The sequence below is a fragment of the Euprymna scolopes genome, chromosome 4 (genome assembly GCF_053919585.1).
Source record: "Euprymna scolopes isolate OS-2025 chromosome 4, ASM5391958v1, whole genome shotgun sequence".
NCBI lineage: Eukaryota > Metazoa > Mollusca > Cephalopoda > Sepiida > Sepiolidae > Euprymna > Euprymna scolopes.
The window spans coordinates 95,456,960-95,482,003 of NC_136485.1; the positions used below are offsets into that span (position 1 = coordinate 95,456,960).

The window sequence follows — 25,044 nt, forward strand, 5'->3', positions numbered from 1 at the left end:
TTATCAATCAGAGTGCACTAAAAATGACAAGAAGTGCAACAAGGAATAATACCATTCAACCGTCAAAACCCAGGCTATATTTGCTTGAGGATGAGGCCTTTTGCACCTATTTTCATGGTAATGAATGGATGGTAGAGTGGCGATGGACCACAGCACCACCTGTGTTGACAAATCAGATTACCTGCTACAAAAGCACACTGGATGAAACCGAGGTGACTGTGGAGAGGTTGAGAGATCATGTCAAAACATTATGGATTGACGGCAAAGCTGTCCGAGTCATTGAAAAATGGAATTGTTTTGGGATTAAGACTACAGCGCAATAAGGCTGGAAAGTAGATGTTTGGACAAGAAAACGAGATCCCCGAAGCCAAGGATGGCCTGATCAAGAGAGAGCTTTTCTCTGTATGTGGAAAGTTGGTTGGCCATTACCCTATAGTTGGATGGTTGTGAACTGCGTGTAGTTTTATTAAAAGGCCGGTGAGTACATACAGTTGGGATGATGCAATTGATCAAGAAGTGCTGCTCATGAAACAATAAGTCATTGCAGAAGTAAAAAAAATGGACTATGTAAAAGGAGAATGGCATATAAAAAGGAACCATGAAATGGTAATATGGAGTGACACTAACAGCCTGGCATTAGGAGTATTATTGGAAATAAGAGGAGTGTCTATTGAAGATGCTACTTGGCTACGAAAAAAGGATGGTAGCACCCATGTCAATGTTGCAGAACTTGATGCTATAATGAAGGGCATCAATCTGGCTTTAAAATGGGGGCTGCAGATAGTGGACGTTAGGATAGACTCCACAACACTGGCATCATAGGTGTGCGCAGAAGTGTTTGATGATAAGTAGATCAAGACAAAAGGAGCAGTAGAGATGCTCATTAAGTGTCGACTTGGAGCTCTTGGAGACTTGATCAAATATTTGCCAGATATCTCATCCAACCAAAGGAGAAACAAAGGAATCATGTCAACATCGGATTGTTACCTGATGTTTTGGAAGAATTACAATATGCGTTGGATCTTTTTACCCCCCCCCCAAGTAGCAGGATTTAGCATACATTTTGGATTTGAAGTTGAATATCCTTTTTTCTGCATCAATATCTAATTTCCCTTATTCTATGTAGCTAAAATGATTTAAAAACTTAATTTTCTATGTTTATTACCATTAACAAATCAGGTGCAATTATATTTATATTTATAATATTTGTTAATATTTTTTCTCTGAGGAGTTGAATAAACATCGAAAACTCATGGGTTAAGGAAATATATTTACTAAAATGTATTCTTTGTTTCGCATAGAATAAAACTTCTAGATTTGAAATTTAACCGTTCCAAATCATAAAATTTAAATTACTAAATTATGTTATATGTGTATATATATATATATATATATATATATATATATAAAATAGCTTCCTTCAGTCTTGACAGATTATGAATACCGACTGACTGTAAAGGTGTCTGCACATGGTTTTTTTGGTGTCAAGAGTTGCGCAATCTCCAACCACACCTCTCCTGAGTCGACATTGTTGAATACCAGTGGCAAGTGGAGATTCGAGACAACTGGAAAGAAATGCCGAGATAAGTGTAGACCACATACAGCGCCTAGAATTCCCAAATTATCATCATATCATATGGCACAAACCAGACTTAACTTTGGTGATCTGACAAGAACTGATGTGTCAACATGATTATGCCGTACACATATATAAAGCAATATATAATAATAATAATAATTAGTAATAAATATATAGTAATAATAATTAGTAATAAATATAAAGTAATAATCATTAGTAATCAATACATAGTAATAATAATTAGTAATAAATACATAATAATAATAATTAGTAATAAACATATAGTAATAATAATTAGTAATAAATATAAAGTAATAATAATTAGTAATAAATATATAGTAATTATAATTAGTAATAAACATATAGTAATAATAATTAGTAATAAATATATAGTTATAATAACTAGTAATAAATATAGTAATAATAACTAGAAATAAATATATAGTAAAAATAATTAGTAATAAATATATAGTAATAATAATTAGTAATAAATATATAGTAATAATAGTTAGTAATCAATACATAGTAATAATAATTAGTAATAAATATATAGTAATAATCATTAGTAATAAATACATAGTAATAATAATTAGTAATCAATACATAGTAATAATAATTAGTAATAAATATATAGTAATAATCATTAGTAATAAATATATAGTAATAATCATTAGTAATAAATATATAGTAATAATAACTAGTAATAAATATATAGTAATAATAGTTAGTAATAAATATATAGTAATAATAATTAGTAATAAATATATAGTAATAATAATTAGTAATAAATATATAATAATAATAATTAGTAATAAATATATAGTAATAATAACTAGTAATAAATATATAGTAATAATAATTAGTAATAAATATATAATAATAATAACTAGTAATAAATATATAGTAATAATAATAAGTAATAAATATATAGTAATAATAATTAGTAATATATACATAGTAATAATAATTAGTAATCAATACATAGTAATAATAATTAGTAATAAATATATAGTAATAATAATTAGTAATAAATATATAATAATAATAATAATTAGTAATAAATATATAATAATAATAATTAGTAATAAATATATAATAATAATAATTAGTAATAAATATATAGTAATAATAACTAGTAATAAATATATAGTAATAATCATTAGTAATAAATATATAGTAATAATAATAAGTAATAAATATATAATAATAATTAGTAATAAATATATAGTAATAATAATTAGTAATAAATATATAATAATAATAATTAGTAATCAATACATAGAAATAATAATTAGTAATAAATATATAATAATAATAATTAGTAATAAATATATAGTAATAATCATTAGTAATAAATATATAGTAATAATCATTAGTAATAAATATATAGTAATAATAATTAGTAACCAATATATAGTAATAATAATTATTAATAAATATATAGTAATAATAATTAGTAATAAATATATAGTAATAATAACTAGTAATAAATATATAGTAATAATAACTAGTAATAAATATATAGTAATAAAAACTAGTAATCAATACATAGTAATAATAATTAGTAATAAATATATAATAATAATAATTAGTAATAAATATATAGTAATAATAACTAGTAATAAATATATAGTAATAATAATTAGTAATAAATATATAATAATAATAATTAGTAATAAATATATATAGTAATAATAATTAGTAATAAATATATAGTAATAATAGTTAGTAATAAATATATAATAATAATAATTAGTAATAAATATATAGTAATAATAACTAGTAATAAATATATAGTAATAATAATTAGTAATAAATATATAATATTAATAATTAGTAATAAATATATAGTAATAATAATTAGTAATAAATATATAGTAATAATAATTAGTAATAAATACATAGTAATAATAATTAGTAATAAATATATAGTTATAATAATTAGTAATAAATATATAGTAATAATAGTTAGTAATAAATATATAGTAATAATAACTAGTAATAAATATATAGTAATAATAACTAGTAATAAATATATAGTAATAATAATTAGTAATCAATACATAGTAATAATAATTAGTAATAAATATATAGTTATAATAATTAGTAATAAATATATAGTAATAATAGTTAGTAATAAATATATAGTAATAATCATTAGTAATAAATATATAGTAATAATAACTAGTAATAAATATATAGTAATAATAATTAGTAATAAATATATAGTAATAATAATTAGTAATAAATATATAGTAATAATCATTAGTAATCAATATATAGTAATAATAATTAGTAATAAATATATAGTAATAATAACTAGTAAACAATACATAGTAATAATAATTAGTAATAAATATATAGTAATAATAATTAGTAATAAATATATAGTTATAATAATTAGTAATAAATATATAGTAATAATAATTAGTAATAAATATATAATTATAATAATTAGTAATAAATATATAGTTATAATAATTAGTAATAAATATATAGTAATAATAATTAGTAATCAATACATAGAAATAATAATTAGTAATAAATATATAGTAATAATAATTTGTAATCAATACATAGTAATAATAATTAGTAATAAATATATAGTAATAATAACTAGTAATATATATAGTAATAATCATTAATAATAAATATATAGTAATAATAATTAGTAACCAATATATAGTAATAATAATTATTAATAAATATATAGTAATAATAATTAGTAATAAATATATAGTAATAATAATTAGTAATAAATATATAGTAATAATAACTAGTAATAAATATATAGTAATAATAACTAGTAATAAATATATAGTAATAAAAACTAGTAATCAATACATAGTAATAATAATTAGTAATAAATATATAATAATAATAATTAGTAATAAATATATAGTAATAATAACTAGTAATAAATATATAGTAATAATAATTAGTAATAAATATATAATAATAATAATTAGTAATAAATATATATAGTAATAATAATTAGTAATAAATATATAGTAATAATAGTTAGTAATAAATATATAATAATAATAATTAGTAATAAATATATAGTAATAATAACTAGTAATAAATATATAGTAATAATAATTAGTAATAAATATATAATAATAATAATTAGTAATAAATATATAGTAATAATAATTAGTAATAAATATATAGTAATAATAATTAGTAATAAATACATAGTAATAATAATTAGTAATAAATATATAGTAATAATAACTAGTAATAAATATATAGTAATAATAATTAGTAATCAATACATAGTAATAATAATTAGTAATAAATATATAGTTATAATAATTAGTAATAAATATATAGTAATAATAGTTAGTAATAAATATATAGTAATAATCATTAGTAATAAATATATAGTAATAATAACTAGTAATAAATATATAGTAATAATAATTTGTAATAAATATATAGTAATAATAATTAGTAATAAATATATAGTAATAATCATTAGTAATCAATATATAGTAATAATAACTAGTAATAAATATATAGTCATAATAACTAGTAAACAATACATAGTAATAATAATTAGTAATAAATATATAGTAATAATAATTAGTAATAAATATATAGTTATAATAATTAGTAATAAATATATAGTAATAATAATTAGTAATAAATATATAATTATAATAATTAGTAATAAATATATAGTTATAATAATTAGTAATAAATATATAGTAATAATAATTAGTAATCAATACATAGAAATAATAATTAGTAATAAATATATAGTAATAATAATTTGTAATCAATACATAGTAATAATAATTAGTAATAAATATATAGTAATAATAACTAGTAATATATATAGTAATAATCATTAGTAATCAATACATAGTAATAATAATTAGTAATAAATATATAGTAATAATAACTAGTAATAAATATATAGTAATAATAACTAGTAATAAATATATAATAATAACTAGTAATAAATATATAATAATAATTAGTAATAAATATCTAGAAGTGTAAGCCATTTCAACTTTTAGAACAGTTTCAGATAGTTCGCTGTTACACACAAGTCCTGGGAGGTGACTTGTTTGTAGTAGACAGTTTCACAGAACAAAATATTCTTACCGTGTCGAAACCCTGGAAAAGAACATGTGAAATTGCTCCAGAAAAGAATTAATATTTATGATGCAATTCTGGTTTCTGATTGGTTGAACGTGAATTAATTTGATTCGTCAGTTTTTAGCAGCATCTTTTATAAATAGAATCGTCCGACTGTGTGGGATCATACTCCATTACCAGTCCTCTGATATAATCATGGAATACTGTGTTCAAACACTGAGCACTCTGCTTTAGACCATATAATGACTTGTTAAGTCGCCACACGCTATTTTTATTTTTCATTATATATCCCTCTGGGGGGGGGTATTATAAATTTCACAGTCTATCGGGGCATTCAAATAAGCATTTTTTACGTCCATTTGATGGATGTTTAGGTCATATTGTGATGCGACTTGCAGTAAAATTCTGATTGTCCTTAGGTTTGTGGTCGGCGAAAACGTAGAAAAGTATTCCGTAAATCTGAGAGCACCCCTTAGCAACAAATCTTGCTTTGTACTGTTCTACGCCTGATGCTGTACTCTTTTTTGTAAAGACCCATCTGGTAGAAATAGCATGTTTATCTCTTGGGAGAGGCACTACCGTATAGGTATCATTTTCGGTTAAGGTATCTATTTCTTTTTTCATGGCAATTTTCCATTCATCACAATGTTCTGAATTAATTGCTTCGTTGAAGCTTTTTGGCGCATTTTCCATTGAATAGCAATAGTCGATTTGATAATCTTTTATATTGTCGACCACAAAAAAATCGGGTTGTCTTCTATTTCTTTTGGGATATCTTTCAACTTTATCATCATCATCATCATGGACACTCTCGTCTCCGTCATTTTTATTGTTTTCGTTTGTTCTAATTATTTGAGATAATATAATTTCATCCTCTTCATATGACGGGTTTTCGTCTGTAAAATTAAACGTGTCTGTGAATTTTACACACCGGATTCTTTTTATTTTAGTTTTTCGGGAAAAAATATTAAATTGGCTGGACTGTTTTTATCGTATCCAAGAAATATACCTCTGCCGGCTTTAATATTCAATTTACTCTTTTTCTCCATATATGCGAAGCAAGTTGAACCAAATATATGCATTCTGCTTAAATTTGTTTTTTTACCGCAGAAAGATTCATATGGAGTTTTAGATAGTGTTTTTTAAAGCACCTGTTGCGTATATAGGCTGCCGCCATAAGTGCATACGTCCAGAGGTTTTTAGGGAGTTTTGATTCAATGAGTAGCCATCTTGCCATTTCAAAAAGTGTCCACCACGCACGTTCAGTAGTCCCGTTTTGGTGTGGCGATCTAGGAGCTGATGTTTCATGCCTGATATGATGGTTAATTAGTAAAAGTTCAAAGTCTTTATTGGTAAATTCCGTACCGTTGTCAGAGCGAATACACTTGATTTCACCGTAGGGGGCCATGTCGGCTAGATATTTCTTAGTTGCTGGCAGGGTATCAAATTTGTTCTTTAAAAAGTAAGCCATTATTAAACCTGAATGGTCATCTACGAAATTCAACACATATCTATAATGTTCTCTGGCCATCGGTTCTACGGGACCGTTCAAGTCACAATGCACCATTGATAGGATTTTTTTGGCCTTTTTGTCTGGTATCTTGTTTTGATAGTTTGTCATTTTCCCTTGCGTACAGACGTCGCAGTTGAAGGTTTTTGATGTTTGTATTTGCATTCCATCAACTACAGTCGGCAACTTTTTGATATCAGGAATATTGCAGTGTCCAAGAATTTTATGCCATGTCTGTAGATCATGGCAGGCGGTTTTTGATGGTATTACGCTATTTAAATAATATAGTCTTCCATTTTCTTTAATGTCGAATACAGTTCCATTCGGGTATACCAGTTTTGATTTATTGGGGCTAAAGTTTATATTTGCACCTTGTTTTGTGGCAGCTTGTACAGAAAATATATTTTGTTTAAATTTTGGGATTAGAAGAACGTTTTCTAGAATACAGAAACACAGTTCACCTTTATTGTTCTTTAGCGAGATTTTCGCATTGCCTCTTTTCAAAACGATATCATTGACTCGACTCCCGTCAGCTAGTTCTACAAAATGATTTTGTGGCTTAAAGTTGGGTTCAAAATTGATAAAATCAGATCCCTTTGTAATCACATGTGCCGTGGCCCCACAATCGACAAGAAAATTATTATTGTTTCTTGAAGCATCAAATGTACACGAAAATAAAAATGTATTTTCACTAACAGAGCTCTCTACATTTTTAATGTAGTCGCCATTTTGAGTCCTGTATCTACATTGGAAACTCTTGTGATTAGGTCATCCACAATTATAGCAAATAATTTTTGTACTTTTTTTTAGGAAAAAACCTGCTTTTGGTAAAGTTGCGTTTTTTATTCCTGGCATGGGTATAATTTGATTTTGGTGTGTGTATTTTTAAATTTCATGATATTTGTGGATTCGTTTTTTTCTGTGATCATTTTTTTTCAGTTTCTTCGTAACTTCTGAGTGCTAGCTTGAATTGGCTAAAAGTCATGGGTTTTTCTTTCTGGGTTATCACGGTGGTAAATGGCTTGAAATCACTCGGTAATCCCTTAAGGACCATGGAAATTAGCAGACTGTCACTTAAAACTTCACCAGACATTTTTAAAGAATTTGCAGTTGTCTCGGCTCTTATAATATAATCAGTAATAGTTTCGGCTTCCATTCGTTTTAGAGAGGTCAGTTCAGTGTATAAAGAAATAATTTTGGGTTTTGCTCTCTCAATATGTTTAATGCTTTGCAGCCGTCGTCCAGGGCTTCTCTCATTACCAGTGATAGACTTCGGTCATCTAAACACTGTATTAATTCCGCAAAGACAGTTGCGTTCTTTTCAATGAAGTCGGGGTCGTTTCTGTTTTCAGGTTGTGTTTGTAGTACTTTGTGTAGCTTTTGAGTTCGTAGATATCCCAGAAATTTAACCTGCCACATTTCGAATTTTGATTCGGATCCATCGAAATAAAGACGCACGCTAGAAGTGTAAGCCATTTTGAGTTTCAGAACAGTTTCAGATGGTTCGCTGTTACACACAAGTCCTGGGAGGTGACTTGTTTGTAATAGACAGTTCCACAGAACAAAATATTCTTACCGTGTCGAAACCCTGGAAAAGAACATGTGAAATTGCTCCAGAAAAGGTTTAATATTTATGAAGCAATTTTGGTTTCTGATTGGTTGGTAGCAGAACGTGAATTAATTTGATTCGTCAGTTCTTAGCAGCATCTTTTATAAATAGAATCGTCCGACTGTGTGGGATCATACCCCATTACCAGTCCAAAATATTGCAACAGTTATAATAATTAGTAATAAATATATAGTAATAATAACTAGTTATAAATATATAGTAATAATAATTAATAATAAATATATAATAATAATAATTAGTAATAAATATATAGTAATAATAATTAGTAATAAATATATAGTAATAATAACTAGTAATAAATATATAGTAATAATAACTAGTAATAAATATATAGTAATAATAACTAGTAATAAATATATAGTAATAATAACTAGTAATAAATATATAGTAATAATAACTAGTAATAAATATATAGTAATAATAACTAGTAATAAATATATAGTTATAATAACTAGTAATAAATATATAGTTATAATAACTAGTAATAAATATATAGTTATAATAACTAGTAATCAATATATAGTTATAATAACTAGTAATAAATAGTGATATTTAAAACTAGAAATAAAATAGGTTCCTAAAATTCATACTAGAACTGTCTACAAGGACTCGTGGTGCAGTGGTTAGAGTACTTGAAAAAAAATTAATTGTAAAAGTGATTATTCTCCAGAAGTTTGAAGGTTCAATTTTCAGTGTGGGGTAACCGAAAAATTACTTAGGATCTCTATTCAGTCATGGCTGTTAGAACGAGAGCATGCTACCCCCATGAAGTAAATAAAGGGTTCCATTCGAAATTCAGTCCAGATTACCGAGTTCAACAGAAAAATTCCCGAGTTCAACATAATACACCTGAGAAGTTTTGAAAATGATACTCAAATTGAAAAAAAATAATCCAAAGAATATGGATTTCTTAACTTTTAATTGCTTTAAGATAAAATAAACTTGGTCTATTTTTGATTTTGTATATTTTTTACAAACTAACCAAATTTTTCTTTCATACAATCAATTCTTTGTAAAGTTTTGTATAAATATTTCATTCTAGTGAATAAAATTGACACTTTAATATTGACCATGTTTTTCATTTAATAGTTGTGTTTCTTATATTTTCTGTTCATGTTTCTTTTTATCAACCATAATATTTTATTAATCATAATATTTTATTAACCATAATATTTTATCAACCATAATATTTTATTAACGATAATATTTTATTAATCATAATATTTTATTAACCATAATATTTTATCAACCATAATATTTTATTAACCATAATATTTTATCAACCATAATAAAACATTAATTCAGCTGATAAAGTTTAACTAATATAAACATTAACTTAAGTAATAAAAAAAACTTGCCTGTTTTTAATCTGCAATTACCATTAAATCCGCCAATAGCATAAAGGTATGAATTGACACCAATCAGCCCAACTCCTGACCGATGGGTAAGCATTCTCTCCAGTAAGGTCCACTGATCAATCTGGGTATCGTACATCTCCATGCTGTATAAGGCCTCTCGTCCATTGAAACCGCCACACACATAAAGTTTTCCTAGCGAGAAATAGATGGAATGGCATATTATTCATTCAACATCCATTATTTTCATATCAGCTTACCGACCATTTCACATACGTTGTTGCACCATCTCTGGCTGTTTGATCCTTATCTGAGCCTAAATTTCCATGAAGATGCCGTAATAATAAAACAGATGGAAAGAAATGAAATCCAGTTACAAGTTCAAGTGCATTTTGTAGGCAAGCAGATGAACCATGGAAACAGCAGCAGGTAAAAAAATAAAAAAAAAAAAAAAAAAAATAAAAAATAAAAATAATAAAAAAAAAAAAAAATAATAAAAAATGTTTAAAAGTGTTAATGTGATTGGATAAAATCTCAATCAGCAGTTTCTTTCAGCCAATCACATGCACCAAAATATTCACCTTTGCATTTCGAGCTTAATATAAAATATCCAAACACCACTTCTCTCTCTCTCTCTCTCTCTCTCTCTCTCTCTCTCTCTCTCTCTCTCTCTCTCTCTCCATTTTAGAGCTAAAGTACCAACCACATCTTTAAGGTGAAGCTGAATGCCATGGCAAACCCAACAAAAAAAAAAACATTCATGTACGTACTCACATATAAGTTCATACATATACTCTTTACAATGCCTACTGAACTTACACCGAAATGATAGAATAAATTTAACTCGTTTCACACACTTTTTATCTGATGTGTTCGCATGGCGCAGAACATTTTCTTTATTGTCAAACTACTAACTCTAGTATTGTGCGTTTCTGTATTTTCCATAGTTTTATTGGATTTTTTGTATAATTTTTAATTCAATTTTTTTTTTTGTTATAGTGTTCTGAGTTGAAGGACGAGGACTTTTTAAATTTTATCCTATTCGCCATTTTCCTTTTGCTTTTTCTAACTTTTTTTGTGACTGTAGTGAGATTCAAATATGATTCTAATGAACGCTATTGGCTTCAATTGTTACGCTTACCCCCTATCCCCAGTAATAAATCCTCATCATTCAATTCAGAACACCGTAATAATAATATGGTATAGACCAAATGATGGTTGCTTTTTCATCAGATAACTTTCTATTTATTAAAAAAAAATTTTTTTTATTACATTTTCACCCCAAACAAAGCACATTGCCAGTTTGATGTAGGGGGCTACTATTAGGGACATAAGCTACAGGGGTACTATGTGGGGAGTTGGGCAGCAAGATGTCGGTTCACATTACACTTGAACTTCTGCATGTCAGTACAGTTGGAGAAGCAGGAACCCGGAAGGGAATTCCAAAGTCTATCGGTTCTGGGGAAGAAACTACTGGAGTAGAAGGCTCTAGGAGTAGAAGGGTCTAGGGATCTCAACTGTGATGGGGTGGGATTTTGCTGCTTGTCGGGTTTGTCGGGGGGATTTACGTAGAGGGGATACAAGTGCTTGCAGTTCGTCGCAACATTCACCGTTAAAGTACTTGTAGAACAGGCAGAGGGATGCAACATTTCGTCGATGGAATAGAGGCTGAAGCTTAGATGACAGTTCAGGACCTATCAGGTTGGCGACTCTCTTTTGAACCTTGTCTAGGAGTGAGAGACTAGTAGCAGATGCACCAGCCAAATATGACAACAATACTCCATACATGGGCGAATGGTCATCTTATAGAGGTATAAAATACTTTCGGGCGTTAGTAGCTTTCTAGCACGGTAGATTGAACCCACCTTTTTCATAGCGGTCCTGGCAATGCTCTCAATGTAATTTTTCTAACTCATGTGAACGTTAGACCGGGAAGTTTAAAAGATGTACTTTCAGATAAAGAGTCTTTGGCCATTGCTATTGGTGGTAGAGAAGGTTTCTTGTAGTTATTGAAGGAAACAAGTTTAGTCTTGGCAGCATTGAATGTGACCATCCATTTTTGTCCCCATTCTACTACAGATTGGAGGTCATCCTCTAGTGTTTCTGCCATTTCCTTAGATATGTGTTCATTTGTTTTACTGTCATGTCTGTTATAGAACGTAGTGTCATCAGCATATATACCCATCTCACAACAATTTTGTCAGGGAGGTCATTTATGAATATTAGGAATAATAGAGGCATTTATATCATATTGTTTAGATGTACGACTATCGAGGACAACCTGGTTTTTTCTCTTATCTAAGGATTTAATTATGTATGTTCTTCCAGTGATACCGTATGATCTTATTTTCCTGAGAAGACATTCATGCCATACCCTGTCAAAAGCTTTAGATATATCTAGAGCTACCGATCTACCCTCCCCCGCTTTGTCCAGTGAATGATATATGTGCTCTGAGATTACAGTTAGGATGTCTGCCGTGGAATGGGCTTGCCTAAATCCATATTGTTGGTCAGTCAGAAGTTTAGCATCTGTAAGATGATGGACTAGAGCATGGTTAATTATGGTCTCAAATATTTTGGTGAAAAGTGGGAGAAGGCTTATGGGGCGATAATTTGATGGGTCAGTTCTTTCGCCAGAATTCTTAAAAACTGGTACCACAGAAGCAGTTTTCCAGCTGGCAGGAAAGCAAGATTCATTAAGGCATTTGTTGTAAAGTTTGGAGAAAACTGGAACTACTTCGGCGGAGCACTTTTTTAATAGCACAGTCGGGAGGAGATCAGGTCCACATGCTTTTGAAGTGTCAAGATTTTTTATGATAGCATGCACCTGAGAAGGGGTGATTTTCAGATCGTCTAGTGTGGCATCTGTCCGCAAAGGAAAGGGGGTGGTTAGCAGGGTCCAGTGTGGAGTTTGAGGCAAACCGGCTGGCAAGCATGTTAGCCTTCTCGGTTGCTGAGCAAACAACCTCATGATTTTGGATAGTGGGGAAATTGTTGATTGCCCATTATTTACTACACTGTGGTAAATTTTCCAGAAGTCATGGGTTCCTAATTTCTGTGCTTCGATGCATTTTTTTGGTGGTTTCAGTAAATTCTCTCTTAGCTGTCGCTATTTCTTTCTTACAGTTATTTCTGGCTTCTATATACTTCTTTCTGTTTGAACTGGATTTATGTTGGTTAAATCTGCAGTATGCATGCTGCCTTTGCGCGATGGCAGCTGCACAAGTAGAAGTAAACCATTGGGGAGAGTAGGGTTTTCTATAAAATTTCCGCGTGGGAACATGTGCTTCAATTGCTGTTTTGAACCATTCAGTGGTCTTATGTGCGCACTGTTCAGCAAGAAGTGAAAAGATATTTCACCATGGGGCATCTCTGATGAGATTCCTGATGGCTTCCCAGTCAGCCTTTTTATAATATCTTGTTGTTTTGAGCACTGGCTCTTCCTTTTTGGCTCTAGAGTTTAAGGCGATTTCAACTATTATCACTACATGATCAGCATTCCTAAGTGGGTTGTGGGCATTCGTAACACAATCATCGGGAACTGTGGTCAGAAACAGATCTAAAAGTGATGCATATTGTTCTTGCTGGTCAGGGAAACGGGTTGAAACGTAACTATCGGTGATAGAAAATGAGATATAGAGAAGCTATGTGTTGTGCTACCAGCTGCGTCTGTGTAAGTATAAAATCCAAGCCAGTTGTTGTGGTGGACATTGAAGTTACCAAATACATGCACTTGTGTCCTAGTGTCGAGGGAAAGTGCTGTATCTATGCTGTCAGAGACTTTGTTTATTAGGTCGAAGGAGAGCGGTAGTGAAAAACTAATGTTATGTTGCATGTTAAGTCTAAAGCACATAAAGGCTTGGTCGTCCGATTCTAGTTTTGTTTCTCTAGTCAAGGAGAGGGTGTTTCAAATATAGACTCCTAGTCAGAGTCCTTACAGCAAAGTGGGAGATATCCGGGAATGTTAAAGTTTTTCTTTCCTTCTTTCAGTATCAAAAATGTAATTGTCTGGTTTAGATGCTTGAAAATACCATAAGGTTGAAATAAATTATTGCATCGACAATTATGTAATTTCCGTGTTATATTTTTATGTTATTGCTCTGTTTACCACATTGGGCTCTCATACCCGGATTTCCTCTGGAATTATTCCATTATAACACTATATATATATATATATATATATATATATATATATATATATATATATATATATATATATATAATATAATATTTTATAGAGGGAATTAGACCTGGTGAGCAACATTTATTTTAATGTATTAATACTTTAAAAGAACAGCGCTCATGATACTGTAGATAAAAGATATATTTATTCTAGAGCTATATTTAGTATAAAGATTAATAATTGTAAATTATGAATCAGTTTCAAAAAGAAAGACAAACAAAATCAACTTGAGTGTACGATCGTTTCAGAAACAATATTCATTTTATTAAAATTGACAAATTATATTGACAAATTATATTGACGATAATAATGACAAATTATATTGACAGATAATATTGACAAATAATAGTGACAAATAATATTGACGATAATATTGACGATAATATTGACAAATAATATTGACAAATAATATTGACGATAATATTGACAAATAATATTGACGATAATATTGACAAATAATATTGACGGATAATATTGACGATAATATTGACGATAATATTGACAAATTATATTGACAAATAATATTGATGATAATATTGACAAATAATATTGACAAATAATATTGACGTATAATATTGACGTATAATATTGACGATAATATTGACAAATAATATTGACAAATAATATTGACAAATAATATTGACGATAATATTGACAAATAATATTGATGATAATACTGACGATAATATTGACAAATAATATTGACAATAATATTGACGATAATATTGACAAATAATATTGACAAAATAATATTGACAAATAATATTGACAAATAATATTGACAAATAATATTGACGATAATATTGACAAATAATATTTATGATAATATTGACAAATAATATTGACGATAATATTGACGAATAATATTGACGATAATATTGACAAATAATATTGACGATAATATTGACAAATAATATTGACGATAATATTGACGATAATATTGACAAATAATATTGACAAATAATATTGACGATAATATTGACAAATAATATTGACGATAATATTGACAACTAATATTGACGATAATATTGACAACTAATATTGACGATAATATCTCAATCATTAAATCATTTCTCTCCGATAGGCTCATAAGAGTAGTGGTAGATGGACAAAAATCGGAGGCCTGCAATATAAATGCTGGAGTCCCTCAGGGGTCAATCCTGGGCCCAACTCTCTTCCTGATCTACATCAATGACCTCCCTAAACACATACTTAAATCATTCGTTGACATCTATGCTGATGACACGACCATCTACGGCAACACATCAAAGGCTGTAAATGACAAAGTTCTCTCTGATTCTCTCTCCTCTGATCTCGAGCGCATGGTTCAGTGGGGGAAGATGTAGCTGGTTACCTTTAATGCATCCAAAACCAAACTGCTATCCTTACATCATCAACGCTCTGATCCCCATCTGGCATCAATTGTGATGGATGGCTCTCGTCTGGGTGAGGCCCCGTGTTTTGACAAGCTTCTGGGTTTGACCTTTACTCCTGATCTGAAATGGAACACGTACATCAAGTCTGTTGCCAAGCTCGCTGGAAAGATGGTGGGATCCTTCTACCGCTCGAGAAGATATCTCACTACGGATGCAATTCTCTATCTATATAAAAGCCAAGTACGTCCAAGGATGGAATACTGTTGCCATATCTGGGCAGGAGCTGCTAAAACAGCCTATCCTGCCTTGACAGAGTACAAAATAGACTTCGTGGCTTAGTGGGGGATGCCCTTTTCTCTACCCTGCAACCTCTCTCCCACAGAAGAGACATTGCGAGCCTGTCCTTGTTTTATCGTTATTTCCATGGCAGATGCTCGTCTGAACTCCAATCTCTGGTCCCCCCTCGCCAATCTTTCACGAAAAACACCCGTCTAGCTGAATCCACTGTGAAAAATTTCCCCCACTCTATATCTGTGCCTAAATCAAAACGCAGATTCCATGAACAAAGCTTCTTTCTTAGAACTGCATGCCTGTGGAACTCTGTTCCGTCTGCCTGCTTCCCTCCGGACTACAACTTGGATGTCTTCAAGTCCAATGTTAACAAATTCCTAATGAACCGCCCCTTTAAGTAAACATTTCAGCAAATCTCCTCACTAACGTAATGTACTTGCAATAACCCTTATCCCTGAGTGGCTTCCGGGCCTTGATAAGTGGTGATCACTGTGTAAAAAAATAAAAAATAAAAAAAAAATAATAATATTGACGATAATATTGACGTATAATATTGACAAATAATATTGACAAATAATATTGACGATAATATTGACGATAATATTGACAAATAATATTGACGATAATATTGACAAATAATATTGACAAATAATATTGACGATAATATTGACAAATAATATTTACGATAATATTGACAAATAATATTGACGATAATATTGACAAATAATATTGACGAAGAATGTTGACGATAATTGACAAAGAATGTTGTTTTGACTATAGTCTCCTCCTCAGCACAAAAAGTAAGATGGATAGTCCTGAAAATAGTTAAAACATAAAAAAGTGTTGAAAATTTTGTGTTGATAATGGAAAAAAAAAATTAGGAGAAATAGAAAAAAGAGAAGAAGGAAAAAATTCTTTAAATATTTTATTGAATTGCATGTGAAAATTTGTTTTAAAGTTCGTAAGTGTGGGCATGTTGTTTGAAATAATTATTTACTGCTGGTGTGTGTTGTTTAATTTGGGTGAATTATTTTTTGTAATTTTTTTGTGGCTTGATATTGGCCATATTATAGGTTATTATGTTTTTGCTAGGTTTATGATTATTATTGTAGTTTTTTATATAATTTGTATTTTTATTGGTTTTATTTTGGTATTTTATTTGTGTTTTATATCCTGAGTTTTTAAGGGCATCATTATAGTATTTTGTGTTTTTGTTAAATATAGATTTGTTAGAAGATAATTTAGATATTCTTAAAGAGGCATTAAGGATTATTCATTTTAGGGTGGTTTGATTCATTATGGACATATAGTACAGATAAGGTTAAAAAGTAGAGTTTATTCAGCTTAATGTTATATCTAAGAAATTAACTATTTTTTTATTAGGGTCGATTTTTATAGGGTCCATAATTTTTAGAGTTTGTGTAGGGGTTTAATTGCTTTTTCGCAGTTTTTGTTTGTTGAGTTGGTTATGAAAAGTGCATCGTCTCTGTAAAGCCCCCTCCCTCTAATCGAAATTGCTTATAGAGTATTTTATGAATTTCACCAAAGAGGAAAAAGCCCACTAGATCGGTGATCTGAGCTGAGTCTGTCAAACCCATTAAAATGTTGAAATTATCAGGGGTTTTATTTCTTGTCCAAAATTTATTGTCAAAGGTTATTATAAGACTTTCTAGCCAATAGTATTAGTTTGGTTTCATCTGGAGTTATATTTGTTGTTTTACGTGCCATTAAAAGGGACCTATTTAAAAGGATTAGTTGGTAATATATGTTTCTATGTCGAAAGAAAGAAATTTAACATTCTTTTTGTTATAAGACGATTCAATGACGTGACTAAAAGATTGCCATCGTGGGTATTTTGATACAGATTTAATTTTAGGAATAATTCTATCGAGGATATTTTTACTGACTTAGCCTATATCTGATTTTGAGGGGAAAAATGAGTTTTATTAAAGGGTTTATATTAAAATCGTCTGTGTGATCTTTTAAAGAAAATCTTGGGGTACTATTTTTTCAGTATATTTGTCTATTTTAAGTTTAGTTAATATTTTTTTCTTCTTTATTTATTTTGCTTAGTGTAGACTAATAAACCCCAACACCATGCCAGAAAACATAAAAACAGACATAGAGATACCCTGTGGTTTAACCTTCCATACTCTAAGAACGTTAAAACAAACATAGCCAGAGAATTTTTTAAAATATTAGAAAATAACTGCACCTTCTCCATAAATGCAGTAAAATATTTAGCAAAATCACTACCAAATATCTTATTCAACAATGTCAAATTTAAACCAACAAATACTTAGTAACAACAATAATGTAAAATGTTTTTGGCTCCTAATGAGGGTAGAGATTTAATTGCTGCCGACCACAGCAATATATGGCACAAGGCCGGAAGGTGGGGATCCAACAGGCTCCCCTAAAGGAGGGGCACTCCTGCAATTGTAAAAATTGCCTGAGTAACCCCGGCTGGGGCGTCTCAGGCAGTAAGCGATAAACTCAGGGTTGCGGAGTTGGAAGGAGTCGGAGGTTTTAGCTGGAGTTGGAGTCGGATTTCAAAAAGTACAAGGAGTCGGAGTCGGCATCGGAGTCAGAATTTTTTATCCGACTCCGACTCTTTAAGTCCAATGAATTTATTTTTTTACATGGTTTTTCTGGTTGGTTTTACCAGGGTTTTTTTATTACATTTTCTAATCAAACAAAATTTGATGTAGTTTCAGGGATACTATGTAGGGAGTTTAGCAGCAAGATGTTTGTTTACATTACATTTGAACTTCTGCATGTCAGTACAGTTGGGGAAGCAGGAAAAGAGAATTCCAAAGTCTGGCAGTTCTGAGCAAGAAACTATTAAAGCAGAAGGCTTTCTTACATCTGGAGATCTCTACTGTGTAGGGGTGGCACTTCGCTGGGTTTGTCGGGGGTATTTTCATCGAGGGGGTACAAGAGCTTGTAGTTCCTCAGAGCATGCACCATTAAAATACTTGTAAAACAGGCAGAGGATGCAATATTCGTCGATAGGACAGGAACTGAAGCTTAGATCTATCAGGTTGGCGACTCTCTTTTGAACCCTGTCCAGGAGCGAGAGACTAGTAGTAGATGCACCAGCCCAAATATGACAACAATACTCCATACATGGGTGAATGGTGGCCTTATAGAGGTACAGGATACTTTCAGAAGTAACTTTCTAGCAGCAGCCTTGGCAATGATCTCAATGTATTTATTCCAACTCATGTTCCCTGTGAACGTTAAGCCAAGGAGTTTGAACGAAGTACTTTCAGGTAATGTATCTTTAGCCATAGCTATTAGTGATTGGTAAGGTTTCATGTAATTATTAAAGAAAACAAACTTTGTCTTGGTAGCTTTAAATGTTACCATCCATTTCTGACCCCATTCCACTACAGACTAAAGGTCTTCCTCAAGAGTTTCTGCCATTGCCTTAGATACGTGCTCATTAGTTATCCCCACGTGCCTGCTATAGAGCGTGGTGTCATCGGCAAATATATCCATGCCAGAAACAATTTTATCAGGTACTTACCTGATCCCTGATCGATCCCTGATGTACATGTGCATTTATATAATATTGTTTGGACGTATGCCCATCAAGGACAACCTGAATTCTTCTCTCATTTAAGAAGGATTTAATTATGTTAAGCATTCGTCCAGTAATACCATAGATTTTATTTTCATGAGAAGACCATCATGCATACCCTGACAAAAGCCTTAGATATATATAGGGCTGTTGCCCTCCTCTCCCCTGCCTTATCCAATGCTTGGTATATACGTTCAGAGATTACAGTTAGAATATCTGTAGTAGAACAGGCTTGCCTAAATCCATATTGATGGTCAAACAGAAGTTTAATAGCTGTAAGGTGGTGGACTAGAGCTTGATTAATTAAAGACTCAAATATTGTGGCGAAAAGTGGGAGGAAGCTAATTTTCTAAAGATTTTCTAAACTGGTACCATAGAAGCAATATTCCAGCTGTCAGGAAAGCAAGATTTTTTAAGACATTTCTTAAAGAGTTTAGAGAAAACTGGAGCAACCTCAGCGGAGCATTTTTTGAATAGCACAGCCAGGATGAGATCAAGTCCACATGCTTTTGAGGTGTCTAGGATTTTTATGATATCATGTACTTGGGAAGGGGTGATTTTCAGATCATCTAGTGTGGTTTCTGTCCACAGAGGAAAATCAGGGAGGGAATAGTTTGCTGGCTCCAAGGTAGAGTTTGAGGGAAAATAATGGGCAAACATGCTAGCTTTCTCAGTTGCTGTGCAAACAACTTCATGATTGTTGGATAGTGGGGGAATTATTGATTGCCCATCATTTACTAGACTATTGTAGATTTTCCAGAAATCATGAGTTCCTAATTTCTGTGCTTCAATGTGCTTCTGGTGGTTTCAGTATATTCGCTACTTCTTTCTTACAATTACTTCTAGCTTTTATATACTTTGTTTGTTTTTACAGAACTTATGCCGGATAAATCTACGGTATGCATGTTGCCTCTGAGCAATGGCAGCTGTGCAAGTAGAACTAAACCATTGGGGAGAGTGGCGTTTGCTACAGAACTTCCTTGTAGGAACATGTACTTCAATTGCTGCTTTGAACCATTCAGTAGTCTCATTTGCGTACTATTCTGCAGGAAGATAAAAGATATTTCCCCATGGTGCGTCACTGATTTGATCTCTAATGGCATCCCAGTCAGCCTTATTTTAGTACGTTGTCATTTTGAGCAATGGCTTTTCAACTTGGGGTCAAGAGTTTAAAGTGATTCTATCATTATCACAGCATGATCAGCATTCCTAAGTGGGCAATCAGCATTTGTTACACAATCCTCAGGATCTCTTGTCACAAATAGATCCAGAAGTGAGGCTAACCTTTATACTATAATTTTCCAATTAGTCACTAATCCACAAACCACATTTGATCTTTTCTTAACCCTGGTAGATATTCAACTTTAATCTACATCTCATCCTCATACATCCCTCCTTTAAAAACGTAACCAATCTTAATCCTATTCTGAGGAGTGTAACTTCAAAGCAGATACTAATTCTTTGATACTAACTCTATCAATCCTAACTATTCATGCGAGAGCATAGAAATACCTGGCTTTGAAACCAGGTGCAGGGAAAACCCTCTCAGTGCTGATGGACCAGTAGATCTGGTTAGGTCATCCATTTAGGATAAGGAAAACTTCAATTTGTACACCTGTGCCACTGACCTCATATATCTTGGCACAAAACAGGGGAGGGAGGCCTCCTCATTCCTGGACGACAACCTCCCTAAAGCTGGTGATTTGATTAAATCACCGGCTTGCAAACCTAAACTGCTTAAGGAGTAGATAGACTCTGCCTATCCATACTCCTTCTTTGCCTATTAGCCAGGAGCAAAGGTGAGATTGTTAACTACTTCTCCATTTAACACGGATTCCAGCAACTTACTCATAACGCACAGGATATTTATTGGTCTGTACTGAGAGGAAGATGACCGATCACCTGAATTCTTAAATACATGGCACACTTGTGAGGTTTTCCAGAGTGTTGGGAAGCAATTCTCTTTAAGACAACACTTAAACAGTTTTGTAAGTATGGGAACTAGTTCTGGTTGAAGCTTTTTCAGCACTATAATTGAAATGCCATCAGGGTCAGTTGCTTTACTGGAATCAAGGTTTTTGATTAGCTTGGCAACATCACGCACAGATATTTATATGTCGCATAATGTGTTTTCTGATAAAAGAGGAAATACGAGGGGTTGACGGCCTTAGTAGCATAGGGTATAATTAGTTGCAAATTTCTTGGCAAAGAGTTTGGCTTTGTCTGATGCTGACGAGATTACCTCAGGTTCATTGATGATGGTTGGGATAGAGAACATGAACAGACTGAGCATACAACTCTCCTGCATTCTTTATTACTCTTTTACAGTGATTGCTGGCAGTCCTAGAATCGGCTTTAGTCTCAGTACATCTTCATATTTTTCCTTTGATCCTCTTTCCATAAAGGCAATATTAGCTTTTTAAAAATTTCTTTTCTGTATATGTGTCTTTACTTCCCTCTTCTGAAGAGAAGCGTTTGGCTTCAAAATGTCATGGCCTAAAGAGGTTTCCCTATCCCGAAATATTGTAGTCCCTTTTGAACTGAAAGCATAATAAAATTTAATTGTAATTTTTGTATCCCTTTCTTATTTTAACTTAGTTCGTGTTTTTAAATGTACTTATAGTGTATTTTTAACCACATTTCCAAACTTCCATTCTCATCTGAACCCATTTTAACTGGCGAGTCTACTCCCCATATTATACAATAAAATACGATAATGAAATTTTGTAAGATGGACTTGCATTTTAAAAACATCTTTAAATCTATTTCAACTTTTATCCATCCCTTAATCTGCCTTTAAAATAGATATTACTAAAAAATTAATTTATTTTATTGTATTATTTTATTCCATTTCTATATTCCGTGCTATCTACCTACTTGAAAATCTATTTTTCCAGATTTTTCCCGCATGTCATCTTGTTTGTAATATATTATTAGTAGTTAGCAATATATGTATATACACAATAGAAAATATGGAAATACGCTTCTCTTTTCTAGCATTCATCACCTTTGGTAAATGAGTTTGTATGCTTTAATTTATTAATACAGAAATCAAAAATTATACCGTTTCAATTAAATAAAAGAAGGAAGTATTAAAATCAAAGCACACATTTGGCTCTTAAGGCAGATAATCCCTCCCTCCCTCTTACTGCTCTCAAATAAACACTAATCTTTGCACCCCAATTCATTTCACATGGCGACATTGGTCTTTTAGTAAGACCAACATGGGTCACTCAAAGAACACCAAGTTAAGTGAATAGATCTGTGTTGAATATATCTTTATGTACATCTAGTTCCACCATTTCTTTTGTTTTCTTTGCTTTATATTCTCTTACATATTCAAATAATTATTAATATCATATTCATTTATTTTAAAACAAATTAGTTGTTAGAGCAGATTGGTTTTCTCACAGTATTTGAAAGATAAAATTTCTTGTAAATGTTAGAGGGGAATCTATCTCCAATCCTGCTCTTATTTATGAAGAATAGAGAAAAACTTTAAAGTAAGATACTCAATATCTTCATCCATGCGGGGGCACAGAAATACCTGGTGTAGAAACCAGGCGCATGGTTAACCCTCTTGGTGTGATGGACCCTTAGATCTTGTCAGTTCATCCATCTAAGAGAAAGAAAACTCTGATAACAAAACTGAGAGAGAGAGGCCTCCTCAGTCATTGTTGACAATCTTCCTGGAGCTGGTGACTCGAACAAATTCCCGGCTTGCAAACGTAACTTGCTTAAGGAATAGATAGGCTCTTCCTATCGCCAGCTTTCACACTTCTTTGCCTATTAGCCAGGCCAGAGGTACAATACCAAGGACTCACCAGAGTCACCCTGTGCTTGGCCTTATTTGCTGACTAGGACATTGAACTCCGTTCCCCTATTCCCTATTTTAAATTTCTCTCTTTCTCTCAGAAACTGAGAAAATTTGCTTGCATGCCACTTGTGCTCACTAGACTTGTTTGGGCCAGTCTTGTCTGAAAGGGTGAGGGTAACTGATTGACAGTTTGTCTTGCTGCTGTTTCCGACTGGCAATACAGGTGCCCTAACTGTTTGGTAATGCTTAGACTGGCTGTTCTATCATCATATGTATAATAGCAGGATAGTTGTAGTGCCATGTCGCACATGGAAAGGGACCCTGCTGCTATATCTGGTTGGCTTTCATGAGACCACACATTCTAGTCTGGACTTGGCTAATAGACAACTGTGTGTGTATACTTGGCGTCAAAACAGGCCCACTTTGCTCAACACTCTTCCCCAGACCTAACACTAAGTAAAAACATAATGAAATGACAACCCAAACAAACGTCACGATAAAACCAGACAACCACCCAAACAAAACCAATTTGCTTCTGCCCTTGAGGCTCACTTTCACAAATGTCCAAAAGGGTAATCTAGATGATGTAGAGTCTTACCTTTTAGTAAACTCCCCGGATATCTTAGCATTAAGTGAAATAAACTTACACTCTTCAATCCCTTCCAACTACTTTAACATGACAGGATACCTCCCTCTTTACCGTAAGGACTTCGATAGATGTATGCATGCGCTTAGAGTCTATATCCGTAGCACCCCCCCCCTTAAACTAGAGAGAAAAATCTTGAATCGGATGACCAGGCTTTTATGTGCTTTTGACTAACATTTCATCACTGCGTTAGTTACTTATATCTTCTCTGCTGTTTTTCCTGAAGTCAGGATTGTACTCTAATCGGTCATGTCCCTGATAGAATATATGAAGCACTCTGAATTGGATAGTAATGCCCCGTTTGGTGACTTTAATGTCCACCATAAAAATTGGCTTGGTTTCTCAGGTTACACAGATGCAGCTGGACGCTCTACTTATAGCTTCTCTATAGCCCATTCCCTCACATAGACAGTAATGTTTCCAACTGGCCTACCAGATCGTGAACCTCAGCAGGCTTCACTTCTAGACTTATTCCTCACCACACCACCTGAGGATTGTGTGACTAATGCTCACAGTCCACTTGGAAACGCAGACCACCTAGTGGTATCATTTGACATCACATTTAAATTCCAACCTCAAGGTGAGGAATCATTGCTGAAAACAAAAAGGTAGTACAACAGGGCTTACTGGGAAGCCGTTAGAGAACACATCTGAGATGCCCCATGGACCGATATCTTCTCTCTTCCTGCTGAACAGTGTGCCAATGAGACAACTGAATGGTGCAAAGCAGGCACTGAAGCACATGTTCCCACACGGAAGTATTATAGCAAGCCCCACTCACCCCCATGGTTCACTACAGATTGTGCAGCTGCTATGGCAAAAAGACAGCATACATTCCGCCAGTTTGTGCGTCATAAGTCAAATACAAATAAGCAAAAATTCGTAGATGCTAGAAATCATTGTAAGAGAGAAACAGCAACAAGTAAAAGAAAGCAAGCTGAAATAATCAGGGAACACATAG

At 31.6% G+C, this 25,044-nt stretch overlaps 1 protein-coding gene across 1 annotated transcript in view; it reads right to left on the bottom strand.

Annotated features, from left to right (window-relative positions):
• LOC145268988 (kelch-like protein 10) overlaps positions 1–25,044 on the bottom strand; it is a 104,224-nt gene that overhangs the window by 22,758 nt on the left and 56,422 nt on the right. The window contains exon 2 of the mRNA XM_080124593.1: positions 10,188–10,379. Coding sequence (XP_079980719.1) covers positions 10,188–10,379 — 192 coding nt within the window. The remainder of the gene's footprint in view (positions 1–10,187; positions 10,380–25,044) is intronic.